The following is a 25,869-nucleotide window of genomic DNA, read 5'->3' as shown; positions in this document are numbered from 1 at the left end:
GCCCAAAAAGCCTAAAATATTTACAACTTGGCCTTTCACATAAAAAATTTACCAACCCAATATACAGAATCATAGAATCATCATCCACATGGATTCCAAAAAAAGGCCTTTCATGAACAACCCATTTATTGGCCGGGGTGGGGGGCGGGGTGCAGAATAGGGTGTGATAGCAATTAGGGAAGACCCCCTCCCCCAATCCTACCTTCAACCAGATCAGTATCATTTTGACTTAACATATAGGGGGCTTCCTCAAAGACAGCATGTGAAAAGGCTCTAAGGCTAAATAAAAACATCTGAAAACCAAAAACTTTGGTTCAAATCAAGTATTTGCACCAAAAATTATACTGAAATATGATGCCAAGAAGGTTATGAAAGCTATTAAAAATGGGACTCTCAAGATGGTTAAGGTATAGAGCTCCCCCCTGTGTTATCAGGAGATTCATTCAAGGTCCTTTCAAATCTCTAAGATGAGTCATCTCTTAAAGATGAAAACACATTTTTAAAGATTTCTCTACCCTCGTCCTCCTGAAAAGTGGGTTTCTACCATTCTCACACACACTGTCATAGTCTAATAAATAATGTACAGGACATTACTTCCTTATGAAGAAAATTAAACCTACGATATACTATAAAACACAGCATTCCAAAACAGCCAATTATCTAAAACATGCTAACTGGAAAATTAAATATACCTGTTAGCTACTTTGTTTGGGATTCTGTTTGAGATGGGAAGGAGGCTATTAGGTAGAAAGTAAGCACCATGTCACTTTACATTGTTCATTTATATCCACATGATGGCAGGCTGCTCACTTTGATAATAAAGAGCATACAGTAATATATTTAAATGTTGTAAACTGACTTTGGCTATCAATCCAAAGACTTAATGTTCAGTGTTATAATAGTTCATCAAATATGTTTAGGCTTTAATTTTGCCATAATATCAAAGTACCGTACACTAAACACAGAGAAACACAAGTCAGTGATCAAATTCCTGGCTCACTTAAAGAAGTAACAGTGCTGTATGTAACTAGTTCTGTTGCTCAGGTCACCTCAGGGGACAGACAGTCCCTAAGGAGCAAAAGAGCAAACTGGTACTGATATGTTATTAAGCGTCAGTTAACAAGCCACTAACAATTTCAATTCCCAAGGAACACAAATTAATCCTTCAACACTGTGTATTTTACACATAAATTTGCAACCTGCAAACCTCAACTGAGGACAACAAATGTCAGTTATATTTTCATTCTTGTTTTTAGGGCCAAAGTGCTAAATTTACAGATATATTTAAAAGTAATTTTATAACCAGCTTTCATAACATATGCCAAAATTAAGAACCAAAACCTGATAGCAATGGGAAAAAGAAAAGCTGAATTAAAAAGTCATCTTTTCCGTAGCTTAGTCTGAATAAAATATGCAATGACAGGGGATATTGCACTAATTATTTCAATAATTATTTACTTAAGAAAGAAGACAAAAGTAGTTTACATAAAATCTTTCTCATTTGCCAACCCCACCTTTATATACTCTGCTATGGCCTCCTAATACTGTCCCTTTCCAAGGGGATTCAAGATTAAGGAATAGCCTCTCTGCACTCCAATCTAAAATTAACTTACCTTTTATGTCTTATATATAATATACTTGGATTTCTCAGAGTCATCTTTTAAAGGAGTTTAGACTCTATAGCTCTGGCAGGAAAAACATAGTTAAGTGGTTTAATCACAACCATAAAAGGGGAATTTTCTCCACTGGTGTTTAATATACACCACAAAAACTAACTGCTAACATAGCCTGTTCTGAGGTAATTAACCGACATCTTAAGACTGAAAAGAAATTTTGAATTTCTGCCTCCTCCTCTATAACATAACCTACGTAAGCCTCTTAACTAAATCAGATGCTGGAATCAAACCAGCTAAGTAAAACAACAAATTTTTTTTTTAATTAAAAAAAGAGAGAGAGAAGAAATGTAGGCACCTATACCTAAATACTTACCTTGATCCTGTCATAGGACCTCTTCCATCCTTGTCATATCCCCCACGCCCTCTACCTCCTCCCTGTGACCCGCCATATCCTCTATTATCTTCTCCATACCTACTCACATCACGACGGTCATCTACAAAAAAAAAGAAAATAATATATACATGAATAAATATTATCATTTCTGATAAACGCTTCCTGTAACGTAAACTTAATATGTTTGAGAATTATATCTGTGTCAAATTCCACTGTTATAGTCAGACAGCAAAAATGGTGACATGGATATCACCATCTGATGTGATGGTGATGAAGAACAGTTTGAGTTACCAGTACAGTATTAGGTAGAGAATCATAATAATTAGATAAAAAGCATAACCCTAATCTACAATTTCCTCACCCCCAAAATTTCTTTTTTATTTCTTCACCTCAAAAATACTTAAATGTAAATCAAACATGGGCAAGAAGTAACTGCATTTTCAAACTGGACATATTCAGTGACTATATTCACTGAAGATATTCAGTGAATGAGCTTCCACATTTACTCATTCACTTATTCATTCATTCAATTATTCAACAAATATTTATTAAGCACTTACTATGAACCAGGCCCTATATTAGGCAATGAGGGTGTAAATGAGTAAAACAAGACTTGTGCCCTTGAAGCATTCACGTCCATGGCACAAAGCAATTCCTAAGTATCAGTAGTATATTCCAAGTGCTGTAAGACAACAAGTAAAAGAATGACTGGTCCTTTTTAGATGAGGTGAGAAAGCTAATACAGGATCATAATTTCCCTAAATCAAGTATACCACCACTATCAAAATAAGTGGTAGCAACAGCATTACCAAATGATCAGTTAAGTGACACAACAAAAAAATTCATGTCATCAGTCATCAAAAGCCACATGACCATTTGGGAGTCCAAGAAGTTCAGAAATAGAAATCTAGTAAACTAGCTTTGATGGCCATAAGAGAGAAGCATGTATATTCAAGGTCACTCTAAATTTTTACAGTTGAAATCCCATGTAGGTCTTTTAATCCAAAATTCAATATACTTCTATGAGGGGAAAAGAGAAAAACAGGTCAATATACCATACCTTGTGTGTGGTGGCTGTAATTCTCCCTTTGTGAATGGTAGGACTGCTGATTTTGATTATAGGAATCATGCTGCTGACCATAATTTGACTGATCATCATATGAACCTTGATGTTGATCATAGCCTGACTGCTGGTCATACGAATCTTGTTGACCATAGTCTGAGTGGTCATATGAAGGCGCTCTTCCACCTTGGCTAAACAGAAATCAAGAATTTGAAATTTTATAGAAGGATTATGTTCACTGTAGTAAACTGACTAAGACTGAAAGGCCAGACCAGGTAGACCTCAACCACATTTAGTACTTTTTTCTTTTCTCTTTTCTTTCTCTTTTTAAGATTTATTTATTTGCTAGAGGGAGAGAAAGAAAAGAGAGAGAAGAGAGAGGGAAAGGGCAGAAGGAGAGAGAGAATCTCAAGCAGACTCCCCCAGTGAGCACAGAGCCCAACACAGGGCTCAATCTCATGACCCTGAGATTATGACCTGAGCCAAAATCAAGAGTCGGACGCTTAACTGACTGAGCCACCCAGACGGCCCTAATATCACTTCGTAGTACAAATCATTTAGTTATTTTACCTACAAAATCTCCTTATGAACAATGGAATGACTTTCAAATAATTCACTAGCACTAAAGAGGTGCCACATGAGAAAAACCACATGCGTATTTGAGAACATTAGTGAAACAAAGTATCACTATGGTTTTTACCATCTCCTTGAACTTAAAAAAATTAAAAGTGCCACAAAATAGAGTAATATGTCTCATTCTTTAACAAATATACCACAACCAGTGCTGAGTCTTTTTTTTTTTTAAGGATTTTATTTATTTATTTGAGAGAGAAAGAGGGAGAACGAGCTGGGGGAGAGGAAGAAGGAGAAGCAGACTCCCCACTGAGCAGGCAGCCCAATGCAGGGCTCGTTCCCAGGACCCTTGGATCATGACTTGAGTCGAAGGCAGATGTGTAACTAACTGAGCCACCCAGGCACCCCAAGTGCTGAGTCCTTTTAATAGTTACATTAAAAGGCTCTCTATCACTTAATTTTAACACTGTTATCTCGTAATATTTTGGGTACCATTTTCTTATAATTATCTTTAGAACCTATAGTACATTCTTCTAAGTATCTTCAAAGATAAATTTCAGAAAACAGTAATAAGAGGCTCCTGGCTGGCTTAGTTGGTGGAGCGTGAGACTTTGATCTCAAGAGTTGTGGGTCTGAGCCCCACACTGGGGGTAGAGATTACTTAAAAAACAGAATCTTACAAAAAAAAAAAAGATAACAATAGTAAATCGGATTATCTTTATTTTTATTTTTATTTTTTTTGAAGATTTTATTTATTTATTTGACAGAGATCACAAGTAGGCAGAGAGGCAGGCAGAGAGAGGAGGAAGCAGGTTCCATGCTGAGCAGAGAGCCCGCCGTGAGGCTCGATCCCAGGACCCTGGGATCACGACCTGAGCTGAAGGCAGAGGCTTTAACCCAATGAGCCACCCAGGTGCCCCTGTGATGCCATTTCTTATCTGAAACTAGTCTACCAAAAAATGAGATTGTTTTATTATCTCTGGCAATTCAAGAAGAAATTTCTAAGTATGTTCTAAGCAATATGACTATTAATTACATGTTCTCAGGATGGGAATGTTGAAAGAACATTTAATTGGATTTGAGTTCTAATGTTTACTTTTTTAAAAAGGGAACAAAAAGTCTCATAACTCAATAGTCACATCTTATTCCGCATCAGGTGACCAGAGCAATGTAATAAAAATCAGTATGCTCCCCCAACATCAGTATTTTGATGTAAGAGACATGTTGATGTCTCACATCAACAGTCAGAACCCTAGTGCTTCACTTTAAAATTGTCAAAGAAAGGAAAAAAAAAACCTAGGGGCACCTGGGTGGCTCAGTCGATTAAGCATCTCAGGGTCATGGGATGGAGCCCCATGTTGCGGGCTCCACGCTCAGTGGGGAGTCTGCTTGAGATTCTCTCTCCCTCTCTCTGCCCCTCCCCCCACTTGCACACATGCACATGCATTCTGTCTCTCAAATAAATAAATTTTTACAAATTTTAAAAATAACAAAAAATTAAAACTAAAAAAGTAAAATGGCTGTCAAACCAAATCTAACACTTTTCTTTTGCATTTATACCTCATTTATACCTGCATTTATATATTTATTTTATATTTGTATATTTGTATTTATTATTATATTTATATTTACACCTGCTTTATACCTCATTCCTCCAAAAATGTATCCTTATAGAAGGGTTCTCCTAACTTTAAAACTAACCAACAGGGCTTGGGGCACCTGGGTGGATCAGTGGGTTGAAGCCTCTGCCTTTGGCTCGGTCATGATCTCAGAGTCCTGGGATCCAGCCTGCATCGGGCTCTCTGCTCAGTGGGGAGCCTGCTTCCTCCTCTCTCTCTGCCTGCCTCTCTGCCTACTTGAGATCTCTGTCTCAAATAAATAAAATCTTAAAAAAAAAAAAAAAAAACCTAACCAATAGGGCTTAAAGAATTCTTCCTTCTGATGTAACGTGCTTTCTGAAAATTATTCTCTACATGTGTACTCCACTTTTTCAAAACAGTCTCACATCTATAAGACTGACAATGTGACCTTACAAATCTTTCCCCAATGCTTTTATTTAACTGAATTTCACTTAGAGTAATTTTTTTCACTACAGAGGGAATACTTGTTGGGATCTTAGTTTTTGCCTGATTTTTTAGCTATGTAACTTAACAGGCTACATAATCTTAATTTCTCTTTACCTCTACAAACTAGGGATAATTACTGACACTCATAGTGGCTAAGGATCAATTAGAGAATGCCAAAGTATTTCACAAAATGTAAAGCGCAATTTTAAAAAATTAAGTTGCTATTACTAAAATTAGTAACAAGAACAAGCTCCTCATATCTGAAACTTTAAAAAAAAACTATAAAACCAAACAAAGGGGCGCCTGGGTGGCTCAGTGGGTTAAGCCGCTGCCTTCGGCTCGGGTCATGATCTCGGGTCCTGGGATCGAGCCCCGCATCGGGCTCTTTGCTCAGCAGGGAGTCTGCTTCTCTCTCTCTCTCTCTCTATAAAACCCATAAACTTCTTGGTAAATATTCACCCACCTATGTTAACAAGACACATTTAGAGTATCTAAAATGTGTGGATAGGTTTTGGCACTCTAATTATTGTTGTCCCTGAAAAGGTAATATATTAAAATGGCTAAAAAATAAAATGGAAATTTAAAAAAAAGCACTAAAAGTCTCTCCCAGTTTCTTATTTAATCTCACATATAAAGCTGAGGTCCAAATTTTTTTTTTAACATTTAAATCATATGCTTTAGGGCACCTGGGTAGCTCAGTCGGTTAAGCATCTGTCTTCAGCTCAGGTCATGATCCCAGGGTCCTGGGATCAAGTACCAAATTACACTCCCTACTCAGCAGGGAGTCTACTTCTTCCTCTGCCCCTCCCACTGCTCATGCTCTCTCACTTGCTCTCTCTCTCCCAAATAAATAAAATCTTTAAAAATAATGTACATTCATAAACAGCTAAATAGCAATATTACAAATAACACATAGGAATCAAATGACAATGCAGACAATTTCCATATTCTTCTTAACAAAGAACTGTGAAATTCATACTTCAAAACTTTTCTGGAAAAAAAAAAATGTAAAGCTAGTTTGATGACGAAGTCTATTTAATACCCAAAGCGTTATTTCCACTACCCAACACAATATCAGTGCTTTTAATGTTTTCCTTACCCTCCTGATGATTCCGTGTTTTGCTGTCCCTGGTTATTATAAGGCTGCTGGCCATATGAGCTCTGCTTTTGATTCTCATAACCACCATAGGGTTGTGAATAACCTAAAGATTGAATGGATATACCATTTAGTAAACGTTCTGATTTTTTAATTTCTAAAATAGCAAATTTAACAAACCAGTCCAACCTGATTGGCTTTGTCCATAGCCGGAGTAGCTGCCATAGTTCTGTCCGTATGAGGAATCAGTAGTTTGTCCATAGCCAGAATAGCTCTGAAATTTAGGTAAATACAAGTTTCATCACCTACTTAAGATAAAAATAATTATTTACAAAAAGCACAATTTATATTTTAACCTACTTGTGATGCTTGTCCATAAGCTTGGTTCCCTTGATTTCCATAGGAAGAATAACTGTAAAAGAAAAATGCAGTACTTGAAAGAGATGTGTTAGAATTCAAAAGCTTAAAAAAAAAAATCTTCAGTTTCAACTTTCAACTCCGCACAAGCCTCTCTTCTGAAAAACTGCCAATCTGTCTGTCTCTTAGAGTCTAAACTGAAAGGTGATGACCAAAGACTATTAAGACATAAATGAATCACTCCCAGACTCTTGAATACTAAGCAAGCACCAAAAGTTTAGTTTTGACAATCTCACACAATACAATTTCAATAGAACAAGAAAATCTCAAGGGAATTATACTTGGGTATGGAGAGTGACTACATGGAACTAAAACCCATGATTTTAAAAATCCGAGACAGAAAATTAACTGTTTAAGTCAGCACTTTAATCAAATTAGCTGTTTGACAGATTAATTTCTTCCTACCATCAGCCTTAAATCTGCCTTTAATAATTATATTGTATCCCCAGTAACATAGCACAGCCTGGCATATAGTGTGTCGACTGAATAAAGGTACCTTCCTCAGATCTGAACTTTCATTTGATAGCATGCAAATTCTAACAAGTCAGAAACAAACTTTCTGAATATATGCCCCCCCAAAATACTTGAAAAGAAACCTTTTTATTATCCTAGAGCTATCAAGTGCTAACAGAATTTAACTTTATAAAACATATTTCACTGAATAAACATTTGCTAGTTGCCTACTGTGAAGTTAGCACTACACTATAAGAATAGAAAAGTCAAACCAGTTTTGTATTCATGAAGCTTAAAACCTGAAGACAGAAGATACCTGAGATGCTATTCTGAATATCTCACACTGAGCTCCAAAATATTTATAGTGTAAGTTGAAGGCTGTGTTTCTGGCAATTAAGAGAACCCTACTGTATGTATACAGTCACGTAAAATCAGACTTTTCTTTTTTTCGTAAGCATGGTTAAGGAGTCTTTTAAAAATGCTAAACATTTCTATTATAGTGCTTAAAGAAAATCTGCTCTGAAAAAAATAGCATATTATATACAAGCAAAAACTGAAATGCTTTCTCTAAGAACCTGTTATATAGTTCAATTGTCTAAATCCTTTTAATAGTTTCATCTTAAAAATTTCTTAAAGAAAACATGCTTTAAAATACCTATGAGATTTGTTTTAATCTCTAGGGGGCATTTGTATTTACTGATTCAAGCAGGCTTTTTAAAAAAAGGAAAAAATGTTTCAGTACATATGTACACAGGCCTTTCCCCCTTGACTAGCTAATATTTAACTCTAAAAAATCCACATACCAAATCTCAAAAGGAACACTGAACTAAATTCATCTTTTTTTTCCCCTCAGTTCTACTCTTACATGGTGTTAGTAAAACGTACGTATACTTTACCTTTGCTGCTCACCCCCAGACTGACCGTAAGTTCCAGAATCTAAAACACATAAAAAGAATTTTAAATCTTATTTAAAATTATGCTTCCCTCAAAAGCTGACTTTAGCTTTTACAGATGAAATCTGGTAAGAAAACGTAATAAAAACTACCTACAGAAAGAAAACTACTTAAAATTACTGTGTGAGGATCTGCTTACAGTAACTACGTCTTTGAAAAACAACTAATTTATAAATGGCTCCTAACGGTCACAAGAACCAAGTAAACCAATCCAGTGAAAAATCCATCCTTTTAACAAAAACTCAAGTTATCTTTATACACAAAAAGGCATCTACTGAAACTAATTGAGACTAAAAAGGGGGTAAGACACACACTCGGACAAGATAAATCCCCAGGATTACACTGACTTGTAAATCCTCACCAGCCCAACATACACATCAATCCCCTGTACTGGACTGCTCTGGCTGTCAGCAGCAACAACTAGATCACTGAAGATTTTGGTAAAAGCAGCTAAGTTAGTTGCTGATCTCCAACTTTACTAAGGTTTCAGGGACTTGGCCAATCCGTATACCAACTCAGCAATACCTACTTCTAGTTTCCTATTTGGCAATAAAAACTACAAAGGAAGGCATGAATTAAATAATGTAAAAAAAACTTTTTCTGAATTATGAGCTTTTCTCAATATCTCAAAACATCAGCTGTATCAAAAACTTTTAAAGAGGCCCTATCCTTTGGATTTTTGGAGTCAAATGAATGACCTAAGTTTATTAGTAATGAATACGAGCTATTTATATGAAATGTTCTTTCAAACTGCAAAAAATAACTCCATCTGAAACTGCTGACCACTAACCCCAATCTCATCCAACATGAAACAAAATCATTTGCTGTCAAACAATTCTTCTGAAAACCCACCAGAAATCAAATCAGTGACATCTACATTCAATTCACATAAAGCTACAATATGAAAACACTGCCATTGCCAGTATAAGTAGATGCCATGAGCTTTGCCACTTTTTTGCAGCAGAGATCTACAGACTAAACAAGATTTTTTAAAATCCTTAATCATAAGAATATTGATTAAAATCCTGACAAACTACTTCTATGAATGTGAAGAACATAAGGCTGAAACGAAGAAAAAATTGTATCACCACCACACCCATGATAAAATGACCACAGATTTATCACTAATAACCAAGTATGAAAAGCACATAGAATCTAATTGGACCATAAACAAATTAGACACATCTACCAAATGAGAAAGAAAATTTGCTTCAACTAAATCAGAAACTGAAAAGGATTATGAAATGTGGGGGGGCATGTATGAGTAAAACTTAAGGTACCCTGGTGATAAATGAAGCTTTAGCTTCAATTATACTCCAAGGCATGGATGGGGGGGGGGTTTCTCCCACTGAGGATGGAGTTCAAGACCTGTTTATTTCCCTTTCACTCAAAATTATGTAAGTATACAGCATATAGGTCATGTGACCCTGGCTCAACTCTAAGTATGAGAGTCCATAATTTAACCCAGTCACTTTGGTCCTCTGAAATTTTAAATCTGACTTCCTTCGTTGGCTGACTTTAAAACTGTAGAAGATATACTGACCAGTAAGTATGGCCCTTATATTCATTAGAGAAATTGAGTTTGTAAATGTTATTTATGGCATTTCAAACTACTGCTAATTAGGAGTACTCGACACTTGAGCCTTGTGTCTGAATCCATGATGTAGAAATGTTTTCATTTCCAAGTGTACAGGGTTTTGATTCTGTTGTTTTCTAATTATATTCCATTGCAGCCAGAAAAGGTATTTTCTCTATTATTCCTGGTACTTACTAGGATTTGCTGTTTCTCGCTTTTCCCCTTGGTAAGTATTCTACTTGCACAAATGCCCCTTATGAGCTTGAAAAGAACTATATATTTCCTAAATGTTGAGTAAATTCTCTAACTCTAGATGATACTTGGTTATACCATTCATACTCTTAACATTTGGTCTGCCCCATCTATTAATTACACAGAAAGGTATGCTTAAAAAAACACTCCATTTGACCAGGCTTGCCATTTATATTTTTTTGGTTTCTATATTCTGAGGCTATATTGTTAGGCACATAAAAGTACAGGTTTATATATCCATGATGAATCCTCTTTTAACATTATATCATGATTAAAAAGGTCCAAACTTTATTTTGACTAGTAACATAGCAAAACAATCAATCTTCCTTTTGGTTGTTGATTGTCTGGTTCATCTCTTTCTATCTCGATACTTCTAACATTTCTTAATCTTATGTTTTAGGTATATCATTTCTGAACAATTTTTTCCCCAATATGAAACTCTTTGAATTGGCATTTTCTTATTTTTACTACTACTTTTCATTTATTCCTGTGTGCCTGTATGAGATTTTTCTACTTACTAGGATTTTCTTTTTCCTTTTAACTCCTTTCCTGACTCCTACTAGATTTTTCTTTACTCCCTTTTCCCATATTGCCTTAGAAGTTAAATATTCAATTTTTCTTCTTTTTGCATCCTTTTTAACTTCCAAATGTAATCACTTTAATCTTCAACGTTCCATACTGTTAAAATCTGCCTTTTATTTACTGCGTTTGCTCCTTCTATTGTTTTTTGCATTCTACTTCTCCTTTCTGGATTTATTTTATTTTAGTTCTTTTGGCAAAGGCATGAAAGTGGTACTCTCGGTACTCTCAGTCTTTAGACTTAGGATCATTTCATTATTTTTCAACTTCTTAGAACTTTTAAGTCTACCAAACTCGGGATGCCTGGGTGGCTCAGTTGGTTAAGCCGCTGCCTTCAGCTCAGGTCATGGTCCCAGGGTCCTGGGATCGAGTCCAGCATCGGGATCCTTCCTCGGCAGGGAGCCTGCTTCTCTCGCTGCCTCTGCCTGCTTGTGTGTACTCACTCTCTCTCTCTCTCTGGCAAATAATAAAATCTTAAAAAAAAAAAAAAAATTTAAGTCTACCAAACTTAACCATTTCCTATTTTCCTCTGGTAGGTAACTGGTATTTCATAACCTACAGTTTCACATCAATGTATCTAGGTATGAATTGATTTTTACAAGACCAGTGCTCTAACCCCTGAGCTATGGAGCCAACTGCTTGAATTGATTTTTATGTCTCATGTTTCAAACTACTGCTTTTTGACCCAAAATATTTACCAATTTTGGAAAAATCTCAACTGTAATATTGATCCCATTTTCTTAGGAGACATATTATATACATACTATATGTACGATAGGACTTCTCCATCTGTTTCTAAACCTTATTTTTCATCTCCTTCTGAATTGAACTGTGAGTAACTGTATCTGTCTTCTACTTCATTAATTATTTCTTCCGCTAAGTCTGCAATTCAACTTAACCACTGTTTCTATCATACTAGGTTCTTTTAAAGCTATATGGTCTTTCTTCATGACATCTTGGGTCTTAGGGTTGATTCCTTCCTTTAGGTTTTTAGTAATGTCGAACTTACTTGCTTTCAGATTAACTATTAGGGTTCTAACCCCATCTGCCATAAATTCTCATTTTGGTGAACTGTTTCAAGTTCTACAGTTTTTTAATGTGAATCTACCTTTTGCAAGGCTCATTTTTTCTAGAAGATTCCTGTGACCTAGTCTGTGAAATTTCCCCCCAGAAAAGATTTTTCATTTCCACCAGGAGCCCCAGGGTTATTACAGGCACAGAACCAATTTTTATGTTAATTTCTTGGCTTAAGTTTTCCTGGACTCCCCATTAACTAGCCCAAATGTACACCCAAATTGTATGAAGCATAGTTCCCAGGTCACAAATTCTCAGGACAAAACTTTTTTACTCAGGACCCAAGCTTCCTTGTTATCTGCTATGCTGATACAAAGGTTTTTTCCTAGTTCACTCTTTCACTGAAGACAATCTTTTAAACATCTAGGTTTTATGTAAGGTCTCAGTTCCTATTATCTGGCTCTAATAGTCTCAAGGCTTCATTTCCTTGGGTACTTGGGTAATAAAACCCAAGTTTCAGGGCACCTGGGTGGCTCAGTCAGTTAAGTGTGTGTCTTCAGCCCACGGCCTTGATCCTGGAGTCCTGGGAACAAGACCCAAGTCAGGTTCCCTACTCAGCAGAGGGCCTGCTTCTCCCTCTCCCTTCCTCCTTGTGCTCACTCTCTCAAATAAAATCTTAAAAAACAAACAAAAACCCCAAGTCTCTAAATGATGAGACCTACACTCACCTCTTCAGGGCAACTGTCAAGCTAGCTCTATGCTGGCCTCTACTTCATTTCTGGCAGTTAGGTCTTCCCTTCCCCCTTTTTAAATAAATTCTTGCATTTCTGGTGTTTGTAGATAGAAGATTTGAATTTATTTTGGTCTGCCATACTGCCAAAATGAGAACTACCTTAACTTTAATTTTTGTATGTATAACTGATACTAGATTTGATTCTAACTTGAAGGTGTCAGATAATTCACATTTGTAAACAATGTATGAATGAGTTTTATTTACAATATTTATAATTTTTACCTATTTACTATGTAAGCACTTTTATTTTATTAGGTTTGTAAGTCTGCTGTCAGGCATCTGGAGTGGTTGAGTTTGGAATGTTTAAAGCATTTAACTAAAGTTAATGCAATTAGCTGTTTACGGGGAGTTTACTGTTACACTTATTAACTGAAACATTCACCAAAAAAAAACAAGTCAAAAGCATAATACTTATTTTTACATAAAGTCAAAATATTTTTATACACATTTTACAAAATGTATAAACACTATATAACACTAAGCAGAACTTAAAGATTCTCGCTTTAATGGACATAAAATTTAGAAACAATCAAATAAGGTCCTTTTCACATGTGAAGGCCAATCTTGATATTTAAAAAACTTAATTTACAAAGTGACAAATTAATCTAGTGTCTTGGTACTTCGAAGATCAGTACTAATGGATAAATGAGCTCACACCCTAATATGACAGCTGAAAATCCTGGATTTTACAAATGGTAACCTCTAAAATTTAATCTTCCATAAAAGCTATGCAGTCCTATTAAAAACAGCCATTGTTTTACACCAATAAAGATGTTAAAAATCAACACATGCCAATAGTTTTTAATGTCCACTGAAACGGTGAATTTCCCCATGAGGGTAGGAGAATCTTTCCTTTTTTTTTTTTAAACCATGGATGGGTAACACACCTCCTAAGGATAAACTTCTACATACTTCTGTGGAGCTTTACCAGACTTCATTCCAAATTACATACCTGGTAAAAGATGTACCAATGTCTACTTGGAATAAGAAACTATTTTTTTTCTTGGTGCAAGGACTAAATATTTAAAGAGAAATCCTGTGCAGTTAAAAGCCTCTTTCATCAGGTAGGTGCCCTGTCCTACAAAAACTCAATATTCAGACTTAATATTAAGGTTAACCTAAGGAGTATCAGTTATTCTCCTGTCCAGCCAGTCCTGTTAATTTGGCCTCATCTCAGCCTGCTACTTGCTTTTTGTCACAGATTTCCATCCTTCCACAAGACTGGATGGGGGGTGGAGGTGGGGCGGGGGGTGGTGTTTGTGTTTTTGTTTTTTTAATACCAACAGGTCCTCCCTTAAAAAACGTAAAAGACTGTGCCAGCCATCCCTTTGATCCCCATCGTATGGCTTCAAGGAAATGTTCTGCTTTTCCACGTGAAACGTGATCTCTCATGATGTTTTCTAGCAAGTGGGTAGCTGGGTCTTTGCAGCCTGTGAGGTACCCACAACAGAGAGGACCTTGTGTGTTAGCTTGTACTGCTAAATCTAGGAAACATTCGTGTTCCTGACTTTATATTCGGGTTTATTAGCAGGACCTAAACTGACTTAAAGAGATCGATGCCTTTTTTTTTTCCTCTTCCACACCGTGGGGGGAGGGGGGGTGTCTACCACTTTAAATGTTTCGTGTAACACTGCCTTTCCTTTGGCCTGTATGCTTTAAGGTAAATGACACATGTACCTACAGGACTCTATTCAGACTAGAAAAGGCTCACTTGCAGGGCTCTTGTAGGAGATAAACAACTGGAAAACGGAGAAAAATGAGAGGAGGGTGAGGAGGAAGCTGAATTACATGCTAACGCCCCCACTCGAATCCGGGTGGTTACGGTAGAGGGAATGACCGTAAGTACGATTTTGTGCAAGGCAACGTCCTCTGAAAGGGCTCCCAGAGCGTCAAGACCCCCACCTGATGAATGGGTGAATCAGGAAGGCCCAGCTCCACTTCACAGATGGGGAAACTGAGGTACGAGGCGGCGAGACGACTGGCCCGAGGCCTCGCTGAAAGATCTGAGGCGGAGCGGAGAACCAGAAGCACCGATTCTCTCAGGCGGATGCTCTAATCACGGGCTTCCCCCCGCCCCCGTGATGGCGTAGACGGCCTCCGCCCCCCCAACTCACACACCCTCCCCGGGAGCCGCACGTCTCCTCAGGTTCCAAGGACAGGGTCAAAAAAAGGGGGCCCAAAGCGCTCCCGCGGAGATTTGCAGACGGAGAGCGTTGGGAGCGTGCGTCCCTTCAGTCCAACATGGCGGCGGCCACGGCCGCCCCCCCACCCCAAGCCTCCCTCAGGGCCGGAGGCTCTCCCTCAGGGCCCTCCGGTGGGCGGGAAGACAGCCCAACCCCGCCAGGCCCCTTCTCATCGCTGCCGCTGCTCGCTGAAGGAGTCACCTACCCGACATGACTAACGGCCGCAGCGCGGAGCCCCCAGAGCCCGCCGACAACAAGGAATACGAAAGCCAAGCGGCGCGGCGGCCGAAGCTGTACTGAACGCGGCGCGGCGGGCTGAGCCCGACTGCGGGGCCTCGGCAGCCAATCAGAGGACAGTGGACGGCACCACCGTGCCAGTGCGCGAGGGGTGGTTCTGTACGAGTACCGGCCTCTGAACTCTGAGGTCTTCAGAAACCCTCTCTGTTCTCCCCTCCGCAGGCGGTACCATTATTGAGAGGGAATCGAGAGGAGAAAGTACCAATGCAGCCGTTCGCATGGGGGAGGAGGTGAGCCTACTTTCTCCGGCCCAATTACAGTCCTGTTTCTGACTTTTATCGCGTCTGATAGAATTCGAGGTTAGGAAGCGAAAGAGGGGAGGCCTTATAAACACAGACTATTTGGTTAGAAAAGGCCTTTCTTCCCGTGAAATTTCGAGTGGTATGTCCTAGTTCGCTCAGCTTTGGTTGCAGACTGCCGGAGCCACCTGGGGGCGTTGGGTGTCGGCGAGCTCGGGGACGAAAGTCGTGATCGCCTCCCGGTCTAACTACCTTGTCAAGTAAAACATAGACTACAAGGTGATACTGAAACGTCTGCATTAAAACGAAACCACACGCAAACCCGGCCATGAGAATATTGTGGGTGGGAGGTCGAGCTTCAGATTTCAGTGCTGTTGTAATGGCCAACTCTAATTATCAGGCACCTTACATCATCTCATTTAATTCTCACAACACACTGATGAAATATTATCCCGACGTTACGGCCGTGATTATTCACTTGCCCTAGGTCGCACAGCTAGTACATGCCCAACGTGGAATTCGAATCCTAGAAACCAGACACTATTTCCTGTGGGTTTAACCATTGTGCAGCACTGCCTAGTGTGGGATGGAGCTCTGGAGTATGAAATGAGGCCTGAAAGCTCAGAGAGTACACAAGAACATTCCCCCCACCCCCCAGCCCCCACCCCCCACCCCCGAGGGCGACGCAACATCTGAGTCAAGCCAGAGGCAATGAGCGGAAGCAGACCAAGTGAAGTGGGGTAAAGGGCTTTCGACTAGCTGTAAAACAAGTAATTCTGTATGTTTGGAGTTTACCCTCCAGGGGAGACTGGTAGATGAGGCCAGAAAAGTAGAATGCTAAATAATCCATACCTTGCAAAATACAGTGCATTAGGATTTGTTCTTTATCTTGAGGGCACTGGCGAAGCCAGAGGATTTTAAAGGAAGGTCAGTCACATTTGCATCTTCAGGCTGCAGTATGAAAAATGTATGGAGATGAAAGGTGCCTAAAAGCAAGGAGACCAATTGGGTGGCCGATGCAATCATTCTGGTGAGAGATCACAGTGGCCTGGACTTAGGTTTTAGCTGTGGAGATGGAGTAAGTGAAGAGAGCCTTGAAATAGTTGCATAGTAGACTGGACAAGATCTGGTGACCAGTTTGGGAGGGAGTAGCTAGGGGAGAGTGAGAAGTGAATTCTGAGTTTCCCACTTAGAGCAGTGGTCAGATAGTGGTATCATTCACTGTGGTAGGGAAGAGGAGGAGGAGCAAGTTGGGGGTGGAGGTAGAGGAATAAGTTCAGAATTAACACCTTCAGGTCAGAACAAAGACATGAGGTCATCTCCCTTCATTATACGATAACGAGGGTCACAGAGCTCTCTGGATAAGTCCAAACAGGCAAGGTTAAAGGAATAAAAATTCCTTCATGACTAAAAATGATTCAGCCGATCAGCATGTACATTGAGGAAGGTAACCCAGAGGAGGAGACAACAGGCACGTGCAATCGCAGAAAAGGATTGGGTTAGGGATGGGGAAAACTTCTAGATTGTTCTTCCTCTTTATTTATTTTACAATTGGGTGTTCTTTTTTTTTTAAGATTTTATTTATTTATTTGACAGACAGAGATCGCAAGTAGGCAGAGAGGCAGGCAGAGAGAGGGGGGGAAGCAGGCTCGCCGCTGAGCAGCGAGCCTGATTCGGGGCTCAATCCCAGGACGCTGGAATCCTGACCTGAGCTGAAGGCAGAGGCTTTTAACCCACTGAGCCACCCAGGTGCCCCATCTTTTTTTTTTTTTTTTTTAAGATGGAAATGCAGAAAGTGTTGCTCATCATTGCTCCCTGAAGTTTGTACCTGCAATTCATTCATTCATGCATGCATGCATTCTTCACTCAACTGCCATCTTCTGAGGTCTACTGGACGTCAGGCCCTGGAAGGTCTGAAGGTAGAGAAATTGGAAGCACCATAGCCCCTGCCCTCCAGGAGCTGCAGTCTCATAAAAGGGACAGTACAAACCTTTAATTCCATTAACTATGGAATGTGCTAGAATCAGAGGATGCAGAGGGTGTTCTGAAAATAGAGTAAGAGCATCTAATCCTCAGGAAGGGTGGACAGGGTCTTAAGGAAGGCTTTGTGAAGGAGATACCGTCTAAACTACATTTTGAAGAAAGAACAGGAATTAGGCCCCGGATGTATATCAGGAACAGCATGCTCCAGGCAGAAAGGGCTGTATTTGCAAAGACTACAAGAGAACCAAGTGCCGGGAATTGGAAGTGGTTCTGGCTGGCGACTCTGTGCATGTGCAGGGGTGGACAGTGGTGATAAATGATGAGTGAAAGAAGTACACAGAGGCCACATCTTAAAGAGCCTTGTGTGCCTGGCAGGGGGGTTGGATACTAAATAAAAAACAATAGGGAAGGGGCGCCTGGCTGGCTCAATCCAAAGAGCATGGGGCTCTTGGCCTTGGGTGGTGAGCTCAACCCCCATGTTGGGGGTAGAGATTACTTAAAAAATAAAATCCTAAAAAAAAACAAAAAACAAACAAAAAACCAATATGGAACTTCTGAGGAATCTAATCAAAGGAGTGACGTTTAGTTTTTATATTCATTATTTCTTTTAATATTCTGGACAGCCCTGTGAAATAGGTGTTGCTGTTGTCCACATTTTGTAGAGAGAACACCAGAGCTCAGGAAAATTAATCTCTTTACCAAGTTCACACAGCTAATTAGGGACAGAAGTGGAGCTCACATCCAGGCTTTTGGACCAAGCCCAGGGTTCTTTTTAGTGTCCCTGGTCTCTCAAACATGAAACACAGTTCTCCTTGCAAGTCTGTATTGCCCTGGGGCTTCTTCCCAAGGGCCTTTCTCTACCAGGAACTGACTCACAGATTGAGTCCTGTACCCTCCTGTCTTCTAGGCTTTGCCTGGCGATAATTATCAGGAACCAACTTTAATATTCACCCAGTCGTTTTTCAGGCTACAAGATCCTGCTCCCTCTACATTCCCTCACTCTGCACAGTTAGGGAAGACAGCACGTACATTTTACATGTTAGCTTTAGCAGAATGTACTTGGGAAAGTCTTAGCACTGGGCCTGTTTGCCCTTGATCCATTCTCCCGGTCCTCACTTGGAGAGCTAACCCCAGCCGGCTACCTTCCAGTTTCAGAGATTCCCTCGGGTGGTGGCTTCCGGCGAGAATCAGCCAATGAGCAACCTGGTGGAAAATCAGAGGGCTGAAGAAAGGGAGGAGCCAGGGTGCTGTCTCCGGCTCCTTCTCCGGCTCCTTCTCCGCCACCAGTAGTGTCTCAGGCAGCAGCAGTCCTCTCCAGAGATCTTTCTATCCGTGACCCTGGCTCCTGGGATCCTGTAACCCTTCCTTCCTTCAACCTTCCCTTCATCCCTCCAGCCTATGGCTGGGAGAATCTTGCTGTTGAAAATTTCTTGAGTGCTCCCTCGCCCGTTTGGTTTCCCAACTCTTCCAACACGGTTGTAGGGCCTTGTAGGGCCCTGTAAGGACGGTGAGCTTTGTTAGAGTGAGAGAGGAAGCTGGGAGAGGGAGCCACTTAGCAGAGCCACGATAGGATCTGGCCTGTATTACTGGGGTTGCTCTAGCTGCAGTCTTGAGAATGGACCCTAGTGGGCAAGGAGGTTATGGCTCCCACCAGAGTCAAAACAAGAGCACAGTGATCTTTTGTCTCTTTTGAAATCCTGTGGGACTCACAGTTGTACCACATCATTCCAGGCTTGCTACCTGATTAGAGGCTAATTTATCCTCTAGTTGGGTTGCCAATCCCCCTCTGAACTCCGCAGTGCCTCAGGTAGTGCTGGAAACAGTAGGCACTAAAAGTGGGTGGGGGGAGGAGGAGGAGGAGGAGCTTGTGTTGAATGAATGAATGAATGAATGAATGAGGGGAGAAATGGGATGACTTCTGTAAACTCCTCAAGCTCAAAGACCTTCTCTAGGACCTTCTTACATCTCCCACAAGGCACGGAGTAAGTATTCGGGGAGCACTGTTCAAAGACTGACAGCCTGCTCTGTGCCAAGTGTCACAGGCTGGTAAGCAGTCCTAGCCATAATCAACACCCTCCCACCCCCACCCCAGAAGTGTCCCTGGAGCCCTGCTCCTCCATCCTTCCTAGAGAGCAAGCCTCCTGCGAAGATTTCCCTGAGGCTCTGCGAGGTAGGAATCGGTTCCTTGTAAATGACCGAATACCCCATCCTCTGGACAGTGGCAGGCACTTCCTGTTTGGGGTGGAAAGGAACCAGACACTTTCCTGTTAGCAGGTCTTTTAAGCAAAGCAGCAGATGCTGAGCAGGTCCTGGCCAGCCTTTTAAGCCAGATGCCTGGCGGTTAGACAGCCTTTATGTGGAAGGGAAGTGGGGCACAGTGCCAGATTGGCTAAGCTTTTATTGTGCTCCTTGCAAGTCCCCTGGGTCCTGCTGTGAGTAAAAAACAAACCAGAAGAGGCTGTCACCCTGCAAATCATGATGAGGATTAGGAGAGATGGGCTGCTCTGAGCCAGAGAGCGTTCATTGCCTGGCAAGAAGATGCTCCTGTGGCTGTCCCGAGGCAGGCTTCTGTATGTTGTCTGGAGGTGAGCATCTCCCAGTGTGAAACAGTGCAAAGAATACAAGCATGTAAGCTTGTGTCTGTGCATCCAATATCTAGCACTTGATAGGATTTTAACTGTGAATAATTGTCTGGTTGGCTCCCTCTAGCAAATCGGGGTAACAGAAAAGGCAGGAATTATTGTTGTCCCATTTTCAAGATGACGTTAGTGGACTTGCAAGGGATAACAGAGTAAGAAAAAGTCCAGGTTCAAACCCAGGACTGTCTCCCTCCAAATTTCTTGCTTTTTCCAGTCCCCTATGAACACATGCATGTGTGTGTATGCACAGACAGGCAGACAGACAGGTGAACCAGTCTAATGAGACTGGAAGGTGAACCAGTCTAATGAGAGCACATCCCCATGTGCTAGAGAGAGGAAATTTCTCTTCCAGAGGCAGAAGTGGTTCCTAAAGACTCAGGGCTTCTAAAAATGAATCACAGCTAAAAATGCACAGAGGTTGTAGTCAATAACGGATCCAAATTATCACAGCTAACCTCCTCACAACTCTGCGGAACACCTCCTCTTTAGGGCTCCCAGGCTAATCCCATGTCCTCATTCTTCTTATTATTATTCCTATTATTGTCACTTGGGGAGGCTGGTCATTCTGTGAGCGCCTTTCTTCAGAGCCCCTAATTCCTTCTGATAAAATCTGCTTTGTGCTCTGCACGCTTCCTGGGAAGGAGGAAAGGGCAGAGACAAAGCTAATTGTTCTTCATATTATGAAGAGAGAAACTGAGGCCCAGAAAGGGCCTTGTCCAGGTCCATACATCCTGCCTGACTCAAAGGGTCCTGGTCAGGAAGAGGACTCACTGGCCAGCTGTTGCCTTCTGTAGAGAAGAAGGAATGGCCCAGGCAGCTGCCAGCCACTCCCCTGGGCATGCAATGTGCCCAAGCCCTGTCCACTCTGGGAGAGCTGGGAGGTACTGTGGATTTGAACTGAGCCCCAATGCAGAGAAAAAAGAGGGAGGGGAAGCAGCTCTTTTTGAAGAGGAGGAACGGAGAGGACTGCCAGCCGAGCTGGGTCAGGAACTTGCTCAGCCAAGATAGGGAGGGAGGGAAGAAGAGAGCCAGACCCTTGGAAAACCTAGCCCTCCTATCTTCCCCTTGAACAATGGTGTCTAGTATTTAGTGATTTGGTAGGTCTCAAGTAGAGCTCAGGAATCTGAATCTTTACTAAGTGCCTCCAGGTGATTCAGTGCAGGTCCTCCAGTGATCTTGTAACTTGAAGTGAGATAGCATAGAGTTTAAGAGCTCAAGATCTGGAGTTATACTATCTGGGTTTGAGCCCTGGCTCCATTACTAGATTTATGACCTCCGACAAATGATATAATCTCTCTGTGCCTCAGTTTCCTCATCTTTAAAATAAGGATTTTGGGGAACCTGGGTTGCTCACTGGGTTAAGCCTCTGCTTTCGGCTCAGGTCATGATCTCAGGGTCCTGGGATCGAGCCCCGTATAAGGCTCTCTGCTCGGCAGGGAGCCTGCTTCCCGCGCTCTCTCTCTGCCTGCCTCTCTGCCTACTTGTGATCTTTCTCCCTGTCAAATAAATAAATAAGTGGGGTGCCTGGGTGGCTCAGTGGGTTAAGCCTCTGCCTCTGCTCAGATCATGATCTCAGGATCCTGGGATTGAGCCCTGCATCGGGCTCTCTGCTCAGCGGGGAGCTTACTTCCCCCTCTCTCTGTCTGCTGCTCTGCCTACTTGTGATATCTCTCTCTGTCAAGTAAATAAAATCTTTAAAATGAATAAATAAATAAAATAAGGATGCTTATAATAGTAGCTTTTTCATAAGGAAGCTGCGAAGAGTTGATGACAAGATTTATGTAAAGCACATAGCACATACATGGCATGTGTTAATTTCTCAGCAAGCACTAACCACTATTATTTGTTCCAACTCCTCGTTCCCACCCCTACCCCCACTCCCACCAGAGGAGGAAATAATGGTATTGGATTAACACAGGGACTTGTCATCACAGGATTGTTTGGCACGTGGCTGATCCAAAGCCATTCTCCCCACAACCTCATCACTCTTCTGATGCCCTTGCTGTGGACTGAGCTTCTTCCAATAAACTATCCTGCCTTTCTCATCTTCCTTCCTTCCTCAGTGCCCCTCTCAGATGGTAGGCCACCCTCCTCCACCCTATCCAAAGTGACTTGGCTCAAGATGTGTCCTGGAAAGTGAAAGCATACAGCAAGTCAGTTGTGGAGTCGCATAGGCCCCTGGATTCCTGAAGAAGATCACAGAATTGGGTGCTCTGGGACATATGAGTAAGCTTTGGAGGCAGAAGGGAACTGAAACGGTTCTAACCATGGAAACATGCCGTCTTTCTGGGAAATGGAGACATCCTGTGCCAAAGTATGGTTGAAGCCCAGGATGAGTGTGTGGGCAAAGGAAGCTCTTTTCTGCATAAATTCTTGCAGGCACTTCCAAGTGCAAATTCTCGGCATCTCCAAGGGACCACAAACAGAGGTAATGTGGGACAGGTGAGGATCAGATGAAATAATCTAACCAAGAACACAAAAGGAAAACAGAGGAAGTCAATGTTCATACACAACAGTGGTGCTAGTTTTCCAGGCCCAGGGACCACGGCTAACCTGGGATGCAGAGAAAGGCAGAGTCAGCTCTCCGAGTAGCTCAGTCCTCCCAGTCTCAGCCCTCCAGGGAAGCACTGCTTCCTGCTTTCCCTCTCTTCCCAGTGCAGCTGATATGGACACCCTCTGGCATGTGCTGGAGAGAGGGATGGAGAAATCCTGCCTGGAAAGAGAACTGGCGTATCTGGGACTGACTCCAACTTGGCCAATGGTGTCCTTGCCAACTGGTGCTCCTCAGAGCTCCCTGCCCTAGATCGATACAGAGTTGTATCTAGCCCTTTTAAATCCACCTATTGTTGTGGAGAAAGGGGAATCCTCTTGCACTGTTGGTGGGAATGCAAACTGTTGCAGCCACTTGGGAAACCACTATGGAGGTACCTCAGAAAGTTAAAAATAGAACTATCCTGTGATCCAGCAATTGCACTACTAGGTATTTACCCAAAGAATGTAAAAATATTCAAATGGATTACAGGCACCCCAATATTTACAGCAACATTATCCACAATAGCCAAATTATGAAAACAGCCGAAGTGTCCACTGATGGATGAATAAAGAAGATGATAAATATATTATATATATAGTAATATATGAGTAATGTATTATTATATAATCTAGATTATATAATGTTGTATAATCTACATTATATATAATTATATAATTATATTATAAAATCTGTATTATTATAAATATAGATTATATAATAATATATTACTCAGCCATAAAAACAATGGAATCTTGCCATCTTAATGACGTGGATGGAGCTAGAGAGTATTATGCTAAGCAAAATAAGTCAGAGAGGGGTGCCTGGGTGGCTCAGTGGGTTAAAGCCTCTGCCTTCGGCTCCGGTCATGATCTCAGGGTCCTGGGATCGAGCCCCTCATCGGGCTCTCCGCTCAGCGGGAAGCCTGCTTCCTCCTCCTCTCGCTGCCTGCCTCTCTGCCTGCCTCTCTGCCTACTTGTGATCTCTGTCTGTCAAATAAATAAATAAATCTTTAAAAAAAATAAAAAGAATAAGTCAGAGGAAAGACAAATACCATATGCTTTCACTCATGTGGAATTTAAGAAACAAAATGAATGAGCAAAGGGGAAAAAACAAAAGAGGCAAACCAAGAAACAGACTGTTAACTATAGAGAACAAAATGATGGTCACCAGAGGGAAGGTGAGTTGGGGGATGGATGAAATAGGTGATGGGGATTAAGGAGTGCCCTTGTGATGAGCACTGGGTGTTGAACCGAAGTGTTGAATCACTATATTGTACACCTGAAGCTAATATTACACTATATGTTAACTAACTGAAATTTAAATAAAAACCTTAAAAAAACAAAAAACACTTGTTTGGTCAAGGACAGCATATACCCCATTATACCGGCAACCTTCAGGCAACACACACACACACTCTCTAGGGTCGCTGGAGAGTTAAACAAGGGGGTTAAGTTAAACAAGTTAAACTTGAATTTCAGATTGACGGTGAATAATTTTTTAGTATATGTCCCAAATGTTGCATTGGCACATACTTATACTAAAAACTTATTTGTCATTAACCCGGTACTCAAATTTAACAGGACATCCTGTATTTTTATTTGCTAAATCCAGCAGTCCCACACGCCGTCAGCATCTCCCTCCTCTAAGCTCACCGCAGGACTCCGCTTGAACGCGTGGCGGTGTCACAGTGCAGTCCTTAGCTGAGAACCTTCGTCCACTCTGCCCCGCTAGACTGAAAGCTTTCTGAGGGGAAGGCCCAGGCCTTGGCCACCAACGCCGGGCTTCCGCCCCAGGCAAGGACGCTCCTTACGGATGTGCACCAGAGCACGGGCGGAGAAGGAGCAGGGCTGGGCTCATAAATACATTACAACTCTATGCCCACAGCGGGACCCTGGCGCAGGAATGGCGAAGGCCGCTGTTTTTATTCACTGGCCTGCGCAGGGGCGCGCCTGTTTCTAATTGGTTCGCCCAGGAGGAGTGCCCCCTTTTCATTGGTTATCTAGGAAGTGGGCGGGGCCTATCGCCAATTAGTTCGCCTACCGCAGCCTCTCAGTCCACGAGAAAGAGGTGCCTTTGAAAAATTCCTCCACCCGAGTGGCACCTTTTTTGAAATAACATAGAAACCTTCTGTGGGCTCCTGAGGCTCTAAGCCTTAGGATAAGAACACTGCAGTACATTTGTTTAGCACTTTAGACCTTCCAAATTATACGGATCAACTCATGGAATCCCCAAACAGTCCCCCAGTGGTCGGTGTCATTGTGCCATTTGCATTTCACATTCGCAAACTGAGACCCGAAGAGAGACAGCACCCTGCTCGTAGTGACGAAGGCAGATAATGAAAACTGTCGACTTCTGCTCAGGGCGAGTTTAGCAAAGGCTCTCAGGTAAATCATCTCATTCCAACTTCGCTGAAGACTGTGCAGAATGCATAAAGACAAGCACTTTACCCTCAGTTTCTCGTTTAATCTCCATGCAACTCTGGGAACTAAGTATCATTTGCTCTCATTTTACTGTTGAGGAATCGGACGCTCCAAGTAGTTAAATCCTTTGCCACAAGTCACAAAGCGGCAGCCTACCACTTATGCATACCGCACGATGTCGGGTACAGTGCTCATTTACATTATTCTCTCATTAAATGCTCCCTACAACCATATGATATTGATATTCTTATTATCGACATTTACTGATGAGAAAAACACTTTCAGAGAGGGTGAGTGACTTGCCTAAGACCACACAGCCAGCAAGTAATGGAGGTAGGATTCACGCGGCTAGCAAAGAAGCAGATCTGGAACTCAAACCCCATTCTTCTGGACCCAACCCAGGGCTCCTTCTCTCATAGCCTCGCCCCCTGCCAGCCTGGCTAAAATAATGTGACCCTCGGGCAGGCCAGGACCCTCCAAGATCAATATCTTAGGTAGCTACAGTCTCCGGGAGACCCTTCTTCCCAGCCCTCCCCGGAGAGATCCGGATCAGCTGGAGGTGGCTGGCGAGAGCACCGGTGGGCAGGGCGGCGGCCGGCATTGGGCCAGGCTGTGCAGCCTGCGGAAGAGGCTCCGGGACCGCGGTGCGTTCCAGCGGCGGGGCGGAGTGAGTGGGGCCGGCATGCCCCCGCCCCCTCCTCCCGCCCTTCCTCCCTTGCCCTCCGGGTCC

General features: G+C 41.8%; 1 protein-coding gene across 2 annotated transcripts in view; it reads right to left on the bottom strand.

Annotated features, from left to right (window-relative positions):
• The window catches only part of TAF15 (TATA-box binding protein associated factor 15), a 28,834-nt gene extending 13,489 nt beyond the window's left edge, over window positions 1-15,345 (bottom strand). Inside the window, exons 1-7 of one of the 2 annotated variants that reach the window (XM_080825919.1) lie at window positions 15,234-15,345; window positions 8,575-8,614; window positions 7,169-7,220; window positions 6,998-7,082; window positions 6,812-6,914; window positions 3,071-3,264; window positions 1,990-2,110 (exon numbers count right to left, since the gene is read on the bottom strand). In XM_080825919.1, coding sequence (XP_080682045.1) covers window positions 1,990-2,110; window positions 3,071-3,264; window positions 6,812-6,914; window positions 6,998-7,082; window positions 7,169-7,220; window positions 8,575-8,614; window positions 15,234-15,240 — 602 coding nt within the window. In that variant the 5' untranslated portion in view covers window positions 15,241-15,345. The remainder of the gene's footprint in view (window positions 1-1,989; window positions 2,111-3,070; window positions 3,265-6,811; window positions 6,915-6,997; window positions 7,083-7,168; window positions 7,221-8,574; window positions 8,615-15,233) is intronic. The other variant, XM_080825920.1, reaches the window with a different exon arrangement.
• Window positions 15,346-25,869: the final 10,524 nt, after the last annotated feature.

The sequence above is a fragment of the Martes martes genome (assembly GCF_963455335.1).
Source record: "Martes martes genome assembly, chromosome: 16".
Taxonomy (NCBI): domain Eukaryota; kingdom Metazoa; phylum Chordata; class Mammalia; order Carnivora; family Mustelidae; genus Martes; species Martes martes.
Note: the sequence above shows the minus strand (reverse complement) of the source record. Positions and strands in the feature narration are given on the sequence as shown.